Source organism: Hippopotamus amphibius, chromosome 11 (genome assembly GCF_030028045.1).
Source record: "Hippopotamus amphibius kiboko isolate mHipAmp2 chromosome 11, mHipAmp2.hap2, whole genome shotgun sequence".
Lineage (NCBI taxonomy): Eukaryota > Metazoa > Chordata > Mammalia > Artiodactyla > Hippopotamidae > Hippopotamus > Hippopotamus amphibius.
The window spans coordinates 23,210,629-23,231,249 of NC_080196.1; the positions used below are offsets into that span (position 1 = coordinate 23,210,629).

General features: G+C 38.3%; 1 protein-coding gene and 3 pseudogenes across 1 annotated transcript; all 4 read left to right on the plus strand.

Annotated features, from left to right (window-relative positions):
* The first annotated feature begins 989 nt into the window (after positions 1-989).
* LOC130831904 (olfactory receptor 12D2-like) lies at positions 990-1,943 on the plus strand (annotated as a pseudogene).
* A 5,257-nt stretch (positions 1,944-7,200) lies between these two features.
* On the plus strand, positions 7,201-8,123 carry LOC130831952 (olfactory receptor 1361-like; annotated as a pseudogene).
* A 5,254-nt stretch (positions 8,124-13,377) lies between these two features.
* Positions 13,378-14,325, plus strand: LOC130831905 (olfactory receptor 12D1-like). Its single transcript, XM_057700371.1, has one exon. The coding sequence runs from the start codon at positions 13,399-13,401 to the stop codon at positions 14,323-14,325; it is 927 nt and encodes a 308-aa protein (XP_057556354.1). The 5' UTR covers positions 13,378-13,398.
* A 5,243-nt stretch (positions 14,326-19,568) lies between these two features.
* Positions 19,569-20,485, plus strand: LOC130831953 (olfactory receptor 1361-like; annotated as a pseudogene).
* The last annotated feature ends 136 nt before the right edge of the window (positions 20,486-20,621 follow it).

The following is a 20,621-nucleotide window of genomic DNA, read 5'->3' on the forward strand; positions in this document are numbered from 1 at the left end:
GGTTTCCTATCTTATCATAGGATCCTCATTGTGTTTGTGGATTAGGAAGGCTGTTTACGGCCTACATTTTTATTGCCATATGTCTAGATATTCTCCAAAGTAAATGTAATCTCTAAATATTTAGGATGCAATGAAAATAATCATTTGGTATAGAAAGTCTGATAGCTATTTTCTTTAAATGTTAGGAAAAGGGTTTTTCCCCCAAGTGAAATTTTGATGCAATTTTGTCTTGTGGGTGGAAAACCAAAAATGATATTTGCCATATCATTTGTATCTTAAGCAGGAGTGATAAATTTTAACAATAGACAAAATATACGTGGCTATCAAGGAAAGCTACTCTAAATTTCTTGAAGCCAGCCTTTAATAAAGGTGTAATGTTACATAGTTTCTCAAATTTTTCTCTAGCTATAAAGGCAAGAATCCCTAGAACTGTTCCCTAGTTAATTCATTTTATTATTCTAGTCTCATCAAATCTTTTACTTCTCCCTTCAGGGATTTTCCAAACTTTGAATGATTCCTCTTTATAAGAAGCACTTCAATGTGTGCATCTCTATTCAAATTTCCTTATAGCCCTTATTATTCTCTCATTGTCTATTTTTCTTAGGTAAAAACCCTTCAGATGGTTTCTTACTAGGTCAACAGATAGCAGTGTGGTGGAGTGCTTAAAAATTTACCCTCTGTTACAACTGATTTAGGATTATAAAAGGCAAGTAGTAGCAGAGAAGATGGTAGTCTGGCAACATGCTCTGAAATCGTGGGAAAAAGAAAAATATCAATGATAAATCTAATAAAGAAAAAAGGGATTGAGTAACAATTCATAACTAATATGTAACCTCAATATTTAATAATCTACTGGTCCAAATATAGTATAAAAGATATTCTGATACTGGAGCATTTAAAACAACAGTGCTCTCCCTCAAAATATTGTTGTCTAGGTGGGAAAATCCTCAGCTGGAAAACTTTAGTTCCCATTGGAGATCGCATTCCATATGTTATTTTGTCTTTTCTTCTAAGTGATGCTGAATCAAACCTCAGTCACTGAATTTCTCCTCCTGGGAGTGACAGACATCCAAGTACTGCAGCCTCTTCTCTTCGTGGTTTTCCTTGCAATTTACTTTCTCGGTGTGGCTGGGAATGGAGCCATCCTGTTGGTTGTCATCTCTGATCCAAGACTCCATTCTCCTATGTATTTCTTTCTGGGAAACCTGTCATGTCTAGATATCTGCTACTCCACAGTGACACTGCCAAAGATGCTGGAGACCTTCCTCTCTACACACAAAGCAATTTCTTTCTTGGAATGCATCAGCCAGCTGCATTTCTTCCACTTCCTGGGCAGCACAGAGGCCATGTTGTTGGCTGTGATGGCCTTGGACCGCTTTGTGGCTATCTGCAAACCACTTCATTACACCCTTCTCATGAATCCTCAGGTCTGTACCCAGATGGCTATCACTATCTGGATAACTGGTTTTTTCCATGCCCTGCTGCACTCAATAATGACCTCTCGCTTAAACTTCTGTGGTTCCAACCGTATCCATCACTTCTTCTGTGATGTCAAGCCATTGCTGGAGTTAGCCTGTGGAAACACTGAGGTCAACCAGTGGCTGCTCAATACTGTCACAGGGACCCTTGCCATGGGCTCATTCTTTCTAACACTTCTCTCCTATTTCTATATTATCACCTATCTTTTTTTCAAGACCCATTCTTGCAGCATGCTCCATAAAGCACTGTCCACTTGTGCCTCCCACTCCATGGTAGTTGTTCTTTTCTTTGCTCCTGTTGTTTTCACTTATATTCATCCTGCCTCAGGTAGCTCCATGGACCAGGACTGGATCATTGCCATTATGTACAGTGTGGTCACTCCAGTGCTAAATCCACTGATCTATACTTTACGAAACAAGGAAGTAAAGGGGGCCTTGAGGAAGGTTATCAGAAGGAGGCTCTGACCTGAAGAAATCTAGAGAACTCTTCTCAGTCATAAATAAACAAGCAATGAGAAAGTTGAGATGTGAAATTATGCTGCTTTTCAAATTGTTTACTATTCGTAAAACAGAGTGAACTGTATAAAGGAATGGTAAATGGGAAAGTCCAGTCTAGTTGTGTTAAACTATACATTCCTAGGTAATATAAGTGAAACTTAAATCAATGGGACACTATCCATGGAATCTTAGTGTTGAGTTTGTTTGTGATATATCAGCTGATAAAACTGATTTTTATGTATTCTTTTGTGTTGTTGAATAAAATCAGATATAAAAAGTTGCCTCAATTACCCATCTATTGTGTAGTTGGATAGTCCTTAGACCTGTTTATGTGTGTTCCCTGTAAATTAACGTATTATACTGTGAGCAATAAAATTATTATGCTGTTATATTTTAAGGATTTGAATTTAGAGCCATGGTTACTCAACTGGAAAAGTAACTGTTAACTCACATATGAGTTGAAGAAAATGTTTAAGCAGTATGTCATGATTTCTTTTTCTCCAAGCAGGGAAGTATATAAGTAATTAAGGCAAATGATGTTTTGAGTACTAATTAACAGAAATATAAAGTAACCAATGATTTATCTAAAGAGTTTTGTGAATTCTGACTCCTAAGATGTGATATTAGTCAGTTGGTCAAACTGTCAAAGATTACAGTAAAATATTGCTAAAAGTGTAGGTAGCCTGAAAAACAAATCTCAGGAATAACTTTGTAGCTCAATGGTATGTTATTTTCCCCTCAATTTTTCAATTTATTTATTTATGCATTTGTTTATTCATTTATTTACTTATTGGCTGTGTTGGATCTTTGTTGCTACACATAGCCTTCCTCTAGTTGCAGAGAATGGGGGCTACTTTTCATTGCAGTGCACAGGCTTCTCATTGCAGTGGCTTCTCTTGTTGTGGAGCTTGGGCTCTAGGAGTGTGGGCTTCAGTAGTTGTGGCACATGGGTTCAATAGTTTTGGCTCATGGGCTATAGAGCACAGGCTCTATAGTTGTGGCGCATGGGCTTAGTAGCTCCACGGCATGTGGGATCTTCCCGGACCAGGGCTTGAATGCAATCCCCTGCATTGGCAGGCAGATTCTTAACCACTGTGCCCCCAGGGAAACCCTCCTCTCAATTTTTGGTCATGGAAAATTGAGTCGCAAAACTCTTCCTTTTTATTTACTTGTTTTTCTATACTTATTTTCACAGGTTGTAATGTGATACAATATGATATACCAGTGAAAAATGAAGAATTCACCAAAATTTTGTTTTGTTTTCCTTACCAGTCACCAAACTTATACTAAGTTAAAGCTATTAAGTAGTAATTGCTGAAGTATTTTTGAAGATAATAGACTAGAATTACTTTGCTCCTCACTTCTAAGTTCCAAAGTGCTGCTGGACCTGAAACAATGGTGGGTGCCAGCATTTACAACTTTTTTAGAGATACAGAAAGATAAGACTATAAAGAATATTTTGAGCTCATGGACAGACTGCTCAAATTTTTACATTCACTTTTGTAAACCCAAAGAGTTTGGTTCTAACCTTACTCACTTGCTTCTTCTATCTTCCAACTCTACCTTCTTTGTCCCTCAATCCCAGTTTTGTTTATAAAAGAATGTGTGTGGAGAGAAGGCACCTTCTACCTTAAACTATCTCAGACTATAACTTCCGTTGATGAGAATTTTTTACATAATCCAACCTACATGGAGGCTGCAAACTACAGAGGAGCATGTGGGTTCTGGTTACTCATGGCTGTAGAACACATATTGCCAAAAACACAGGAGGTTAAACACTTATTTAATTAAACTGCATTATTCTGTGGTTCAGAAATTGAGAAGAACACAACAGGGAAGCATTGACTCTGTTTAATAATGTTTCAGGTCTCAACTGAGATAATTTTATCAATAGATGTATGAAAACAATTTGATAAACTTCAATATACTTTTATGATAAAACTTCTCAGAACAATAACAATAAAAGGACATATATAAAATGTTATGGTCTTACGTTAGTCTCTTCAAGCTATTCTTACTTAACAAGACAGGGAAGTGACTAGAGAGAAGTTGTGAGCTTTAAGTAATCTTTCTAATTTTACTTCCAAATCAATGTTAGGCTTCTGTTTAACTGTCGATTTTATTCCTCAACTCTATCTATAGGAAATTTTCTCAACAGAAAATTCCTCAAGGTTTTTCACTAATGAGTAACTCCGGGAACTGAGTCTCTAAGACCAAAAAGATTTCTTCTGAAGCCAAATTCTTTCTGGTCCCAAGAGAGATGAAGGTTGATAATGCTCAGCTCCTAAACTGCATTATCTTTACCTGCTCTCACTGGTGTAACCCAAGGCCCTGGATTCTTTGTTCTGTCCCATCTACCCACCAATAGCATTGGCTAGAATGAATATCTCCAAGGTCATCATTCATGGAGTAGAGATTAAGGAAGCTAGAGGCAAGTGTTGAAGACACCATTTGGCAAATGAAGGAATGGCATCGGCTTTCAAAGTGGACAACAGAGAGTTAAAGTTCTGCACTTGGTGAGCTATATAATGTTGAAAGTCTGTTTGATTTGTGTATCTGTTTCCAACACAGTATGTAAATCAATCCAGCTGTAAGAAAACATCTAAAATGGTAAAAATGCTACTGTAGAAATGTCTACTTGGAAGTTAAATATACAAGTCTAGAGTTAAGAAAATAGGTTGAAATTGAAGGTATAATTTGAGAGTTACCTGTTTATAGATATATGAGGCACAGAACTGGAAGGCAGACAAGCGAGAGGTACAAAAGTGCATAATAGGGAGGAAGAGCAGTAACCAGCCAAGGAAACTGAAAAGGAGTCTGCGCTGGAAACCCAGGAGAGCGTGGTGGGTATCCTGAAAGCAAGGTTTTTTAAAACATGTTTGGCGTGAGAAAAGAAGGCTCAACTGTGTTAAATCTTATTGAGAGGTCAAGTAACTTAAGGACTGAGAATTGAACTTTGACATTGACAAGAGGGAATTCAGTGGAATGATAAGAGCAGAAGTTTGATGGAAGTGTGTTCAAGAAAGGAGTAAAGGCAAAAGTCCAGTTTCAATCCCTTGTCAGGGAAATAAGATCCCACATGCCATGCAGTATGGCCACCAAAAAAAAAAAAGTGCTAGAACATCACCAATAGATCTGAGCCTAGAAGGATGAGCAAGCGCTGACTCAGAGAGAAGAGAATGAATATGGTTCATGCAGGCTAATGCAGTGCAGCCACTGTTGCTGGGAAGCAGATGATGAGTGGACTGTGGTGCAAGATGAAGCTGGTGAGACATCTCAAAGTCAAAGCCAAATGAGCTTTGTAAGACATGACAAGGTATTTTTTTATAAGAGCAATGGTTTTCTAGAGACCCTTTTTTTTATTTTATTGAAGTGTAGTTGATTTACAATGTTGTGTTAATTTCTGCGCTACAGCATAGTGACTCAGTTATGCATATATTATTTTTCATATTCTTTCCATTATGATTTATCACAGGATATTGAAGTTCCCTGTGCTAAACAGTAGAATTTTGCTATTTGTCCATCCTATACATAATAGTTTCTTTGGCTAATCCTAAACTCCCAATACATCCCTCTCCTATCCCCTCCCTTTTCTCTCCCCCTTCCCCTTATTCTCCCCGTCCTTCCCCCTTGGCAACCACAAGTCTCTTCTTCCTCTTCTTCTTCTTCTTCTTCTTCTTCTCCTTCTTCTCCTTCTCCTTCTCCTTCTTCTTCTTTTTTGTTGCAGGATCAGATTTTCCCTACCAGGGATTGAACTCAGGCCAAGGCAGTGAAAGCACCAAATCCTAACTGCTGGGCTGCCAGGGAACTTTCACAAGTCTGTTCTCTATTTCTGTGAGTCTGTTTCTGTTTCATAGATATATTCACTGTGTCATATTTTTAGATTACACATGTAAGTGATATCATATGGTATTTGTCTTTCTCATTCTGAATTACTTCACTTAGTATATGTACGTGTATATACATGCCATATATATACTTATATATATATATATATATATATATATCACATCTTCTTTATCCATTCATCTGCTGATGGACATTTAAGTTGTTTCTATCTTGGCTATTGTAAATAGTGCTGCTATGAACATAGGGGTGCATGTATCTTTTTGAATCATAGTTTAGTCTGGGTGTATTCGCAGAAGTGGAATTGCTGGATCATATGGCAAATTTATTTTTAATTTTTTGAGGAACCTCCACATTGTCTTCCATAGTGGCTGCACCAACTTACATTCCCACCAACAGTGTAAGAGGATTCCCTTTTCTCCACACCCTCTGTACCACTTTTTATTTGTAGACTTTTTATTAATGGTCATTCTGACCAGTGTGAGGTGGTACCTCATTGCAGTTTTGATTTGCATTTCTTTAATAATTAGCAATAATGAGCATCTTTTCATGGGTCTATTGGCATCTGTATGTAGAGACCCATTTTTAAACAAAGAAGTGACTTGATGAGATTTTCTTTTTTTGAAAAGATCACACTGACTACAGTATGGAGAATTATTGGATGGTGCAAGATCCATATTAAAACAGGAGGATAATAGTTCTCCAGTCAATCAACAATATTTTGAACTGGAATAGTTACTGTGTAGGTGGGTAAGAGAATTTATTGAGCTCTTGCTATGTGCCAAGTACTACACTAAGTACTGAGATGTAGCCTCTGCCTTGAAACATTCATGGTCTTCTGAAGAAAACAGATTTACGAACAAGTACTTAAGCCATCTGTCATACAAAGTTTAATTAAGAAAACTCTTTTACGTGACATTCCTGGCAGTCCAGTGGTTAAGACCTCACCTTCCAATGCAGGGGGTGCAGGTTTGATACCTGGTCAAGGAGTTAGGATCCCACATGCCTCGCAGCCAAAAAACAAAAACTTAAAACAGAAGCACTATTGTAACAAATTCAAAAAAGACTTTTAAAATGGTCCACATCAAAAAAAAAAAAATCTTTGGAAAAAAAACTTCTTTACACTTTAATAACTCCAGAAAGTCTCTGTTGTTTCTCTCATTCTCATACGTTAGTGTCTCCTAACTTTGACCAGCTTTTGTGAGGTCCAACTCTGTCCTTCCCATTGCTATTTTACTTTTTTATCCATTCGTCATATTGGTGGTATAAGGAAAACCCATTGCCAAGAGGCAGCATCCAAGGCTCTATCCACCTGTAGCTAACAGTGAGTGAATCCTCTTCATGCTGATAACCTCCTTATAGCACATCAAGACCCAGAATGAACTGCAGCAAGACTCCCGACTTTGTCCTCTCAGGGTTGTCCAGTGACCCAGACAAACGACAGCTCCTCTTTGGTCTCTTCCTCACCCTCTACTTGCTGAGTCTCTTAGGAAACTTTCTACTTCCACTGGCTGTCGGTGCTGACATCCGCCTCCACAGACCCATGTGCTTCTTCCTCAGGCAGCTCTCCCTGGTCGACCTCTGCTTCACAACCACCACAGCCCCCAAAATGCTGGAGGCTTTGTAGAACAGCAATGGATCTTTCTCTGAGTGTCTGGCCCAATTATATTTCTTTGCACTTTTTGCTGATATGGACAACCTGCTTTTGACTGCCATGGCTATCGACTGCTATGCTGCCGTCTGCCATCCTCTGCACTATCCACTCCTCATGACTCCTTGCAGGTGTGGACTGCTGGTGGGTGGGTCATGGGGAGTGGCCCATCTGTCTCTCTTGTCCATGCCCTGTTGCTATCCCAACTATCATTCTATACTAATCAAGAAATTCCCCACTTTTTCTGTGATTCTGGCCCACTCTTTAAACTTTCTTGCTCCCATACCCACCTCAATGAGGAGTTGATGATAGTTCTGACAGGACTTTTAGGAATCAGCCCTCTCCTCTGCACCATGAGGTCTTATCTCCATATTTTCCATGCTGTAGCTAGGGTCCCATCAGCACAGGGCAAAAAGAAAGCCCTGGCCACATGCAGCTCCCACCTCTCTGTGGTCATCTTCTTCTATAGCACGGTCTTTGCCACCTAGCTGAAACCCCCGTCAACTTCTCACGCCTCTGGGGAGCTGGTTGCTGCTGTCATGTAAACCCTGGTAACTCCCACTCTCAATCCTTTCATTTAGAGTCTAAGAAATAAGGATGTGAAGAGTTAACTAAGAAGGGTTCTGGGCATAGAGAGTTCATGGGATTAGGAATAATTCCCATAAGCAAGCATTTTGGGAAAAATCCCCAGTCTTCACCACCACACTGAAAAGGGAGCCAGTTAACACCGAGGCTGTCACAGAGCATGAGATGGTGTATTGGAAAGAACACTAAAAAGAAATTAGGACAACTAGCTTCTAGGTCCCTCTATAGATGTAAGTTTATATATTTATTCCAGCCTTGGTATATATATTAAATATATATTGTATAAATTAATAAATATAAATAAATAAATAAGTATAAATAAATATATTGTATAAATTATTGCATCAAAATATTATATCATTAATATGTCAAAGAGAATACAAAATATTACATTAAAATATATATAATTAGGTATATTATATAGGTATAATATACCTAAGAGTGGATTGGATGAGCTGTTCTTTAAATTGCCTTGAAACACTAGTATGATTGAAACTTGATCATCTGTTCCCATCTTTATGACCATTTTGATCCCCATTGCCATTTCTATCACTGGTTTTAATAATGGAGATCTTCACCATCAGCTTTACTATAGTCAATATCATCTTTTTAGTCATCACAGTCACCTTACAAATTAGTATCTTCAGTTCTATCCCCATCAATACCGTCAGTACCATCACCATGAGTAAGAGAGTGGAAACTAGTTCCATGTACTTTTTCCCCATTTAATGCCTCACTTTTCAAAATGTTCTATTTATTTCTGTCTTTGTACTATCTTGATGATTGTGGGAAATATCACGATGGCGTGGTGGATATGTTTTATAAAAATGTCTTCATAAGTTTGACAGCATAATAAATATTTATGTTTGGAATACATAATTATATAGTTTATACAACACAATACATACACAATATCTAAAACTTTTTTAAACTTTTTCCAGGAAAAAAAAAAGGAATTGTAAATAGTTGGCACAATATTGGCAAAATGTTGATGTCGGAGCTGGATGATAGCTACATGAGGGTTTATGATGTCACTCCCTCTACTTTTGTGAATATTTGAAATTTTCTACAATAGAAAGTTAAAATAAATAAGTAAAGTGCAGTCACCTTTAAATATTTTTGAGAAATCAATATCCTTAGACAATGGCATTCAAACCACTAAGAATATATAAAAATAAATTCTGGATGTAAAGAATGTTTGTTTAGTGAAAGAAGTGAATACAACTAAAAATTCCCAATGATAAAAGATTATTTAAGTACATCATTTTTAGTCATACTATGAAGCCCAGAAGAATAAAGGGCATATTTATTGATCCTGAAAAAATGTCATAACAGTTTTCACTGAAAAACCAGATTACAATCTTACTGATCCAACTTCTATTATTTATACATATACATAGAAATTCTGATGTCATATAACAATACTATAAACAACCAATATTTCTAGGTTTCCTTTGGTGATACTGCTTTCATTTATTTTTCTATATAAAATATTCGTGCCTATTTAATAAGAAATAATAGATTTTAAAATAAAATTTCTTTATCTAGCACTTGAAAACTGCCATACTGTCCTCACTTTTAGAGGAACTATAGAAGGATTAGAGAACAACAGACAAAGATATTCTTTTCTAAACAATCTTGGAAGACTTCTCCATGAAGATATCTGCACTCCCAAAATAAACTCAACAACACCCTCCTTCTTAAAACAAGTGTGTTGATTTCCTTATGCAGAGCTGCCTCCTCAGTGCCTAATGAGGCAGCTTGCTCCAAAGAGTTTAGATCACAGGACTGAAAATGGTGGTAAATACGGGATAGAGCAGGGTAAACACCTTGAGGAGGAACTTGGAGTGAGCAGCAGAGAGTGTAATGCACAAGATCATGAGAATTCCATAGAACGTGGACATTACAGCCAGGAGGACCATGAGAAGAGAGCTTTTCTCTTGCTGACCCCAGCAAGAACTCAGTATGACCATCACAATACAGGCATAAGGTGTAAGTATCAGTCCAAAGGGAATAGTGAGGTGCACCACTCGATGAATGAATGAATATTGTCACCTGCACTGCTCTCCTTAGGATCTGAGCAGGCCAGGCTTATGAAAGGCATGAAGTCGCAGTAAAACTGACTGATGTGGTTGGGCCACAGAACTTCCACTGGGCCCAGGGCCATAACCAATCCATCTACCATGAAGCCAAAGAGCCAGGCTATGACCACCAGCCCCAAATACCATCTGGAAGTGAATGGCAGAATGGGTAGCAATTACTCAGTAGTGATTATATCCCTTGACAGCCAACCAAAAGCATCCGTCTGTCCCTGGATAGCTAAAGATAAAAAACTGGATCAAAGAACGAGCTGCAGCGATGGATGCCTCCTGCAGGAAGTCCTCCAGCACTTTTGGCATCACTTTAAAGATGTAGAGATTGTCAAGGAAGGTCAGAAATACAAATACATGGATTCAGAACAATAACACACTATGAGCACACAATAATTGTTATTTGTTTGTATTATATTCATAGCATATACTATAACAAGAAATTATTAATGTGATGAATATATAAGGAATTTCTGCAAAGCAACAAAAATGAACCACAATAGAAAGATGGACAAAGTATATGGCATTTATGAAAATAACTAGAAAGCTTGGATAGATGTCAGATTGCATATAGATATTCCTTGGATGAAGCAGATAAAATATTTTTAGCTAAAAGATATAGCAAGAATTGTAGGAACTTCCTAGGTGGCGCAGTGGTAAAGAATCTGCCTGCCAATGCAGGGGACATGGGTTCGAGCCCTGCCCTGGGAAGATTCCACATGCCATGGAGCAACTAAGCCCGTGCTCCACAACTATTGAGCCTGTGCTTTAGAGCCTGTGAGCCACAACTACTGAGCCCATGTGCCGCAACTATTGAAGCTCACGCGCCTAGGGCCTGTGCTCCACACAAGAGAAGCCACCACAATGAGAAGCCTGAGCACCAAAATGAAGAGTAGCCCCCGCTCGCAGCAACTAGAGAAAGCCTGTGTGCACGAAGACCCAACGCAGCCAATAAATAAATGAAATAAATAAATTTATTTAAAAAAAATAATAATAATAAAAGAATTGTAGATACACATGGGAGAGAAAGCCTCATTCTCCTAGAGAGAAATGTCAGCTTTGGGATTTCAAAATTAAAGAAAATAATTTAGTGTTATTACCAACAGTGAAGAGTCAGATTTAGAAGGAACAAAAGCAATACTACTTCTCCCTATTCCTCTTTTTTTTGTTTTCCATAGAAGCATAGTAATAAATGAGGAGAACATTAAAGATAATCATCTCTCTGTATGGGGCAATGGGATATACTAGCCCTCATTCCTTAACTGTCATTGCCCAAATTCTTTCCATTTCATACAGAGTTTTTCCAGGGACGTTCCCAAGATGAGAAAGTATATTGATACCTCTGTCCCAGGAAATGAAAGGTAATTTAAGAAAACATGAGGCCACTGAGAATTATACTGTCTGCGTCTGTGAAGCTAAGAAAGAAACATAGAAAGGAAACAAAATAGGAACAACAACAACAACAAATGTAACTGAAGATAGGAATTCCCAAAGGGGAATTCTTTTATATTGCAAGTATAGAAAGGAATCTTGTTTAGTCTTATAATAATCCTTTCAAACTCCAGGGACACTCTCTCTCGGGGTTTCTATGTTTAAAAATCTTTGGATCATAAAAGACAGGCAGAATTTCAGAAAGAGATTGCAGAAGATGAAGAGCTTATGTTGTAATCCCAATATAAACTAGCACTTCAAATATTGTTCTACTCTTTATTTTTCAAGTATTTTTCTACTGTTTACTTTTCAGGAGTGTAAACCTGATAAGGTTTCTTAGCTGTGAATTTGAGCACTCAATCAGGTACAAGAATGAACCAGGAGACAGGATGGGGAGTTGCCCATATTCTCTGTCTTCTTGCTAGTATTAAATTTACATGCCCTGGATTTAGAGCTGGTTTCCTGTCTTATGATGAGCTCCTCATTGTGTTTGTGGGTTATGAAGGCTCTTTACTGACTACATTTTAATTGCCATATCTCTAGATATTCTCCAGAGTAAATATGTGATCTCTAAATATTCAGCATGCAGTGAAATAAATCATCTAGTACAGAAAGTCTGGTGGCTATTTTCTTTAAATGTTAGGAAAGGGGTTTTTTTGCCCCCAAGTGAATTTTTGATACAATTTTGTCTCGTGGGTAGAGAACCAGGAATGATGTTTGGCATATCATTTGTATCTTAAGCAGGAGTGATAAATTTTAACGATATACTACAGAGTGAAGTAAGCCAGAAAGAGGAAAACAAACATCGTATATTAACGCATATATGCAGAATCTAGAAAAATGGTACAGATCAACTGGTTTGCAAGGCAGAATTAGAGACACAGAGGTAGAGATCAAACATATGGACACCAGGGAAGAAGTGGAGGCAGGAGGGTTGGGGTGGGATGAATTGGGAGATTGGGATTGCCACATATAAGTTACTAATAAGAAAAAAAATACCAAATTGTAAACTTTAAATATACACACTTTATTGTATGTCAATTATACCCAATAAAAATTCTAAAAAATAAAATAAATATATAAATAAATAAATTTTAACAATATATACACGGCTATCAAGGAAAGCTACTCTGAACTTCTTGCAGGCAGCCTTCCATAAAGGTGTAATAAAGGTTAGATAATTTCTCAAAATTTTCTCTAGCTATAAAGACAAGTATCCCATGGTATCCCTAGAAACATTCTCTAGTTAATTCATTTTTTTATTCTAACTTCATCAAATCTTTTACTTCTCCTTTCAGGGATTTTCCTAACTTTGAATGATTCCTCTTTATAAGAAGCACTCCAGTGTGTGCATCTCTATTCAAATTTCCTTATAGCCCTTATTATTCTCTCATTGTCTATTTTTCTTAAGTAAAAACCCTTCAGATGGTTTCTTACTAGGTCAACAGATAGCAGTGTGGTGGAGTGCTTAAAAATTTACCCTCTGTTATAGCTAATTTAGGATGCTATAAGGTAAGTTGTATCAGAGAAGATGGTAGTCTGGCAACATGCTCTGAATCCCTGGGAGAAAGAAAAATATTAATGATAAAGCAAATAAAGAAAAATAGAGGTTTAATAACAGTTCATAACCGATTAGTAACCTTAATATTTAATAATCTACTGGTCCAAATATAGTATAAAAGATATTCTGATACTGGAGCATTTAAAACAACAGTGCTCCTCAAAATATTGTTCTCTAGGTGGAAAATCTTCAGCTGGACAACTCTGCTTCCCATCGGAGACAGCATTCCATGTGTTACTTTGTTTTTTCTTCTAAGTGATGCTGAATCAAACCTCAGTCACTGAATTTCTCCTCCTGGGAGTGACAGACATCCAAGCACTGCAGCCTCTTCTCTTTGTGGTTTTCCTTGCAATGTACTTTCTCAGTGTGGCTGGGAATGGAGCCATCCTGTTGGTTGTCATCTCTGATCCAAGACTCCATTCTCCTATGTATTTTTTCCTGGGAAACCTGTCATGTCTAGATATCTGCTACTCCACAGTGACACTGCCAAAGATGCTGGAGACCTTCCTCTCTACACACAAAGCAATTTCTTTCTTGGGATGCATCAGCCAGCTGCATTTCTTCCACTTCCTGGGCAGCACAGAGGCCATGTTGTTGGCTGTGATGGCCTTGGACCGCTTTGTGGCTATCTGCAAACCACTTCATTACACCCTTCTCATGAATCCTCAGGTCTGTACCCAGATGGCTATCACTATCTGGATAACTGGTTTTTTCCATGCCCTGCTGCACTCAATGATGACCTCTCGTTTAAACTTCTGTGGTTCCAACCGAATCCATCACTTCTTCTGTGATGTCAAGCCATTGCTAGAGTTGGCCTGTGGGAACACTGAGCTCAACCAGTGGCTGCTCAATACTGTCACAGGAACCATTGCCATGGGCCCATTCTTTCTAATACTTCTCTCCTATTTCTATATTATTATCTATCTTTTCTTCAAGACATATTCTTGCAGCATGCTCCATAAAGCACTGTCCACTTGTGCCTCCCACTTCATGGTGGTTGTTCTCTTCTACGTTCCTGTTGTTTTCATTTACACTCGTCCTACCTCGGGTAGCTCCATGGACCAGGACCGGATCATTGCCATTATGTACAGTGTGGTCACTCCACTGCTAAATCCACTGATCTATACTTTACGAAACAAGGAAGTAAAGGGGGCCTTGAGGAAGGTTATCAGAAGGAGGCTCTGACCTGAAGAAATCTAGAGAACTCTTCTCAGTCATAAATAAACAAGCAATGAGAAAGTTGAGATGTGAAATTATGCTGCTTTTCAAATTGTTTACTATTCGTAAAACAGAGCAAACTGTATAAAGGAATGGTAAATGGGAAAGTCCAGTCTAGTTGTGTTAAACTATACATTCCTAGGTAATATAAGTGAAACTTAAATCAATGGGACACTATCCATGGAATCTTAGTGTTGAGTTTGTTTGTGATATATCAGCTGATAAAACTGATTTTTATGTATTCTTCTGTGTTGTTGAATAAAATCAGATATAAAAAGTTGCCTCAATTACCCATCTACTGTGTAGTTGGATAGTCCTTAGACCTGTTTATGTGTGTTCCCTGTAAATTAACATATTATACTGTGAGCAATAAAATTATTATGCTGTTATATTTTAAGGATTTGAATTTAGAGCCATGGTTACTCAACTGGAAAAGTAACTGTTAACTCACATATGAGTTGAAGAAAATGTTTAAGCAGTATGTCATGATTTCTTTTTCTCTAAGCAGGGACGTATATAAGTAATTAAGGCAAATGATGTTTTGAGTACTAATTAACAGAAATATAAAGTAACCAATGATTTATCTAAAGAGTTTTGTGAATTCTGACTCCTAAGATGTGTTATTAGTCAGTTGGTCAAACTGTCAAAGATTACAGTAAAATATTGCTAAAAGTGGAGGTAGCCTGAAAAACAAATCTCAGGAATAACTTTGTAGCTCAATGGTATATTATTTTCCCCTCAATTTTTCAATTTATTTATTTATGCATTTATTTATTCATTTATTTACTTATTGGCTGTGTTGGATCTTTGTTGCTACACATAGCCTTTCTCTAGTTGCAGAGAATGGGGGCTACTTTTCGTTGCAGTGCACAGGCTTCTCATTGCAGTGGCTTCTCTTGTTGTGGAGCTTGGGCTCTAGGAGTGTGGGCTTCAGTAGTTGTGGCACGTGGGTTCAATAGTTTTGGCTCATGGGCTATAGAGCACAGGCTCTATAGTTGTGGTGCATAGGATTAGTAGCTTCACGGCATGTGGGATCTTCCCGGACCAGGGCTCGAATGCATTCCCCTGCATTGGCAGGCAGATTCTTAACCACTGTGCCCCCAGGGAAACCCTCCCCTCAATTTTTGGTCATGGAAAATTGAGACGCAAAACTCTTCTTTTTTATTTACTTGTTTTTCTATACTTATTTTCACAGGTTGTAATGTGATACAATATGATATACCAGTGAAAAATGAAGAATTCACCAAAATTTTGTTTTGTTTTCCTTACCAGTCACCAAACTTATACTAAGTTAAAGCTATTAAGTAGTAATTGCTGAAGTATTTTTGAAGATAATAGACTAGAATTACTTTGCTCCTCACTTCTAAGTTCCAAAGCGCTGCTGGACCTGAAACAATGGTGGGTGCCAGCATTTACAACTTTTTTAGAGATACAGAAAGATAAGACTATAAAGAATATTTTGAGCTCATGGACAGACTGCTCAAATTTTTACATTCACTTTTGTAAACCCAAAGAGTTTGGTTCTAACCTTACTCACATGCTTCTTCTATCTTCCAACTCTACCTTCTTTGTCCCTCAATTCCAGTTTTGTTTATAAAAGAATGTGTGTGTGGAGAAGGCATCTTCTACCTTGAACTATTTCAGACTATAACTTCCATTGATGAGAATTTTTTACATAATCCAACCTACATGGAGGCTGCAAACTACAGAGGAGCACATGGGTTCTCGTTACTCATGGCTGTAGAACACATATTGCCAAAAACACAGGAGGTTAAACACTTATTTAATTAAACTGCATTATTCTGTGGTTCAGAAATTGAGAAGAACACAGCAGGGAAGCATTGACCCTTTAATAATGTTTCAGGTCTCAACTGAGATGATTTTATCAATAGATGTATGAAAACAATTTGATAAACTTCAATATACTTTTATGATAAAACTTCTCAGAACAATAACAATAAAAGGACATATATAAAATGTTATGGTCTTATGTTAGTCTCTTCAAGCTATTCTTACTTAAGGAGACAGGGAAGTGACTAGAGAGAAGTTGTGAGCTTTAAGTAATCTTTCTAATTTTACTTTCAAATCAATGTTAGGCTTCTGTTTAACTGTTGATTTTATTCCTCAACTCTATCTATAGGAAATTTTCTCAACAGAAAATTCCTCAAGGTTTTTCACTAATGAGTAACTCCGGGAACTGAGTCTCTAAGACCAAAAAGATTTCTTCTGAAGCCAAATTCTTTCTGGTCCCAAGAGAGATGAAGGTTGATAATGCTCAGCTCCTAAACTGCATTATCTTTACCTGCTCTCACTGGTGTAACCCAAGGCCCTGGATTCTTTGTTCTGTCCCATCTACCCACCAATAGCATTGGCTAGAATGAATGTCTCCAAGGTCATCATTCATGGAGTAGAGATTAAGGAAGCTAGAGGCAAGTGTTGAAGACACCATTTGGCAAATGGAGGAATGGCATCGGCTTTCAAAGTGGACAACAGAGAGTTAAAGTTCTGCACTTGGTGGGCTATATAATGTTGAAAGTCTGTTTGATTTGTGTATCTGTTTCCAACACAGTATGTAAATCAATCCAGCTATAAGAAAACATCTAAAATGGTAAAACTGCTACTGTAGAAATGTCTACTTGGAAGTTAAATACACAAGTCTAGAGTTAAGAAAATAGGTTGAAACTGAAGGTATAATTTGAGAGTTACCTGTTTATAGATATATGAGGCACAGAACTGGAAGGTAGACAAGCGAGAGGTACAAAAGTGCATAATAGGGAGGAAGAGCAGTAACCAGCCAAGGAAACTGAAAAGGAGTCTGCGCTGGAAACCCAGGAGAGCATGGTGGGTATCCTGAAAGCAAGGTTTTTTAAAACATGTTTGGCGTGAGAAAAGAAGGCTCAACTGTGTTAAATCTTATTGAGAGGTCAAGTAACTTAAGGACTGAGAATTGAACTTTGACATTGACAAGAGGGAATTCAGTGGAATGATAAGAGCAGAAGTTTGATGGAAGTGTGTTCAAGAAAGGTGTAAAGGCAAAAGTCCAGTTTCAATCCCTTGTCAGGGAAATAAGATCCCACATGCCATGCAGTATGGCCACCAAAAAAAAAAAAAAGTGCTAGAACATCACCAATAGATCTGAGCCTAGAAGGATGAGCAAGCGTTGACTCAGAGAGAAGAGAATGAATATGGTTCATGCAGGCTAATGCAGTGCAGCCACTGTTGCTGGGAAGCAGATAACGAGTGGACTGTGGTGCAAGATGAAGCTGGTGAGACATCTCAAGGTCAAAGCCAAATGAGCTTTGTAAGACATGACAAGGTATTTTTTTATAAGAGCAATGGTTTTCTAGAGACCCTTTTTTTTATTTTATTGAAGTGTAGTTGATTTACAATGTTGTGTTAATTTCTGCGCTACAGCATAGTGACTCAGTTATGCATATATTATTTTTCATATTCTTTCCATTATGATTTATCACAGGATATTGAAGTTCCCTGTGCTAAACAGTAGAATTTTGCTATTTGTCCATCCTATACATAATAGTTTCTTTGGCTAATCCTAAACTCCCAATACATCCCTCTCCTATCCCCTCCCTTTTCTCTCCCCCTTCCCCTTATTCTCCCCGTCCTTCCCCCTTGGCAACCACAAGTCTCTTCTTCCTCTTCTTCTTCTTCTTCTTCTTCTTCTTCTCCTTCTTCTCCTTCTCCTTCTCCTTCTTCTTCTTTTTTGTTGCAGGATCAGATTTTCCCTACCAGGGATTGAACTCAGGCCAAGGCAGTGAAAGCACCAAATCCTAACTGCTGGGCTGCCAGGGAACTTTCACAAGTCTGTTCTCTATTTCTGTGAGTCTGTTTCTGTTTCATAGATATATTCACTGTGTCATATTTTTAGATTACACATGTAAGTGATATCATATGGTATTTGTCTTTCTCATTCTGAATTACTTCACTTAGTATATGTACATGTATATACATGCCATATATATACATATATATATATCACATCTTCTTTATCCATTCATCTGCTGATGGACATTTAAGTTGTTTCTATCTTGGCTATTGTAAATAGTGCTGCTATGAACATAGGGGTGCATGTATCTTTTTGAATCATAGTTTAGTCTGGGTGTATTCCCAGAAGTGGAATTGCTGGATCATATGGCAAATTTATTTTTAATTTTTTGAGGAACCTCCACATTGTCTTCCATAGTGGCTGCACCAACTTACATTCCCACCAACAGTGTAAGAGGATTCCCTTTTCTCCACACCTTCTCTACCACTTTTATTTGTAGACTTTTTATTAATGGTCATTCTGACCAGTGTGAGGTGGTACCTCATTGCAGTTTTGATTTGCATTTCTCTAATAATTAGCAATAATGAGCATCTTTTCATGGGTCTATTGGCATCTGTATGTAGAGACCCATTTTTAAACAAAGAAGTGACTTGATGAGATTTTCTTTTTTTGAAAAGATCACACTGACTACAGTACGGAGAATGTATTGGATGGTGCAAGATCCATATTAAAACAGGAGGATAATAGTTCTCCAGTCAATCAACAATATCTTGAACTGGAATAGTTACTGTGTAGGTGGGTAAGAGCATTTATTGAGCTCTTGCTATATGCCAAGTACTACGCTAAGTACTGGATGTAGCCTCTGCCTTGAAACATTCATGGTCTTCTGATGAAAACAGATTTACGAACAAGTACTTAAGCCATCTGTCACACAAAGTTTAGTTAAGAAAACTCTTTTACGTGACATTCCTGGCAGTCCAGTGGTTAAGACCTCACCTTCCAATGCAGGGGGTGCAGGTTTGATACCTGGTCAAGGAGTTAGGATCCCACATGCCTCGCAGCCAAAAAACAAAAACCTAAAACAGAAGCAATATTGTAACAAATTCAAAAAAGACTTTTAAAATGGTCCACATCAAAAAAAAAAAAATCTTTGGAAAAAAAACTTCTTTGCACTTTAATAACTCCAGAAAGTCTCTGTTGTTTCTCTCATTCTCATACGTTAGTGTCTCCTAACTTTGACCAGCTTTTGTGAGGTCCAACTCTGTCCTTCCCATTGCTATTTTACTTTTTTATCCATTCGTCATATTGGTGGTATAAGGAAAACCCATTGCCAAGAGGCAGCATCCAAGGCTCTATCCACCTGTAGCTAACAGTGAGTGAATCCTCTTCATGCTGATTCCCTTCTTATAGCACATCAAGACCCAGAATGAACTGCAGCAAGACTCCCGACTTTGTCCTCTCAGGGTTGTCCAGTGACCCAGACAAACGACAGCTCCTCTTTGGTCTCTTCCTCACCCTCTACTTGCTGAGTCTCTTAGGAAACTTTCTACTTCCGCTGGCTGTCGGTGCTGACATCCGCCTCCACACACCCACGTGCTTCTTCCTCAGGCAGCTCTCCCTGGTTGACCTCTGCTTCATGACCACCACAGCCCCCAAAATGCTGGAGGCTTTGTGGAACAGCAATGGATTTTTCTCTCAGTGTCTGGCCCAATTATATTTCTTTGCACTTTTTGCTGATATGGACAATCTGCTTTTGACTGCCATGGCTATCGACTGCTATGCTGCCATCTGCCATCCTCTGCACTATCCACTCCTCATGACTCCTTGCAGATGTGGACTGCTGGTGGGTGGGTCATGGGGAGTGGCCCATCTGTCTCTCTTGTCCATGCCCTGTTGCTATCCCAACTATCATTCCATACTAATCAAGAAATTCCCCACTTTTTCTGTGATTCTGGCCCACTCTTTAAACTTTCTTGCTCCCATACCCGCCTCAATGAGGAGTTGATGATAGTTCTGACAGGACTTTTAGGAATCAGCCCTCTCCTCTGTACCATGAGGTCTTATCTCCATATTTTCCATGCTGTAGCTAGGGTCCCATCAGCACAGGGGAAAAAGAAAGCCCTGGCCACATGCAGCTCCCACCTCTCCGTGGTCATCTTCTTCTATAGCACGGTCTTTGCCACCTACCTGAAACCCCCATCAACTTCTCACGCCTCTGGGGAGCTGGTTGCTGCTTTCATGTATACCCTGGTAACTCCCACTCTCAATCCTTTCATTTAGAGTCTAAAAAATAAGGATGTGAAACGCTCACTGAAAACGATTCTGGGCATAGAGAGTTCATGACATTAGGAATAATTCCCATAAGCAAGCATTTGGGGAAAAATTCCCACTCTTCACCACCACATGACAAAGTGAGTCAGTTAACTCCAAGGCTGTCACAGAGCGTGAGATGGTGTACTGGGAAGAACACTAAGCAGAA

Coding starts and splice junctions, on each gene's coding strand:
- LOC130831905 (XM_057700371.1), top strand. CDS start 13,399: ATGCTGAATCAAACCTCAGTCACTGAATTTCTCCTCCTGGGAGTGACA.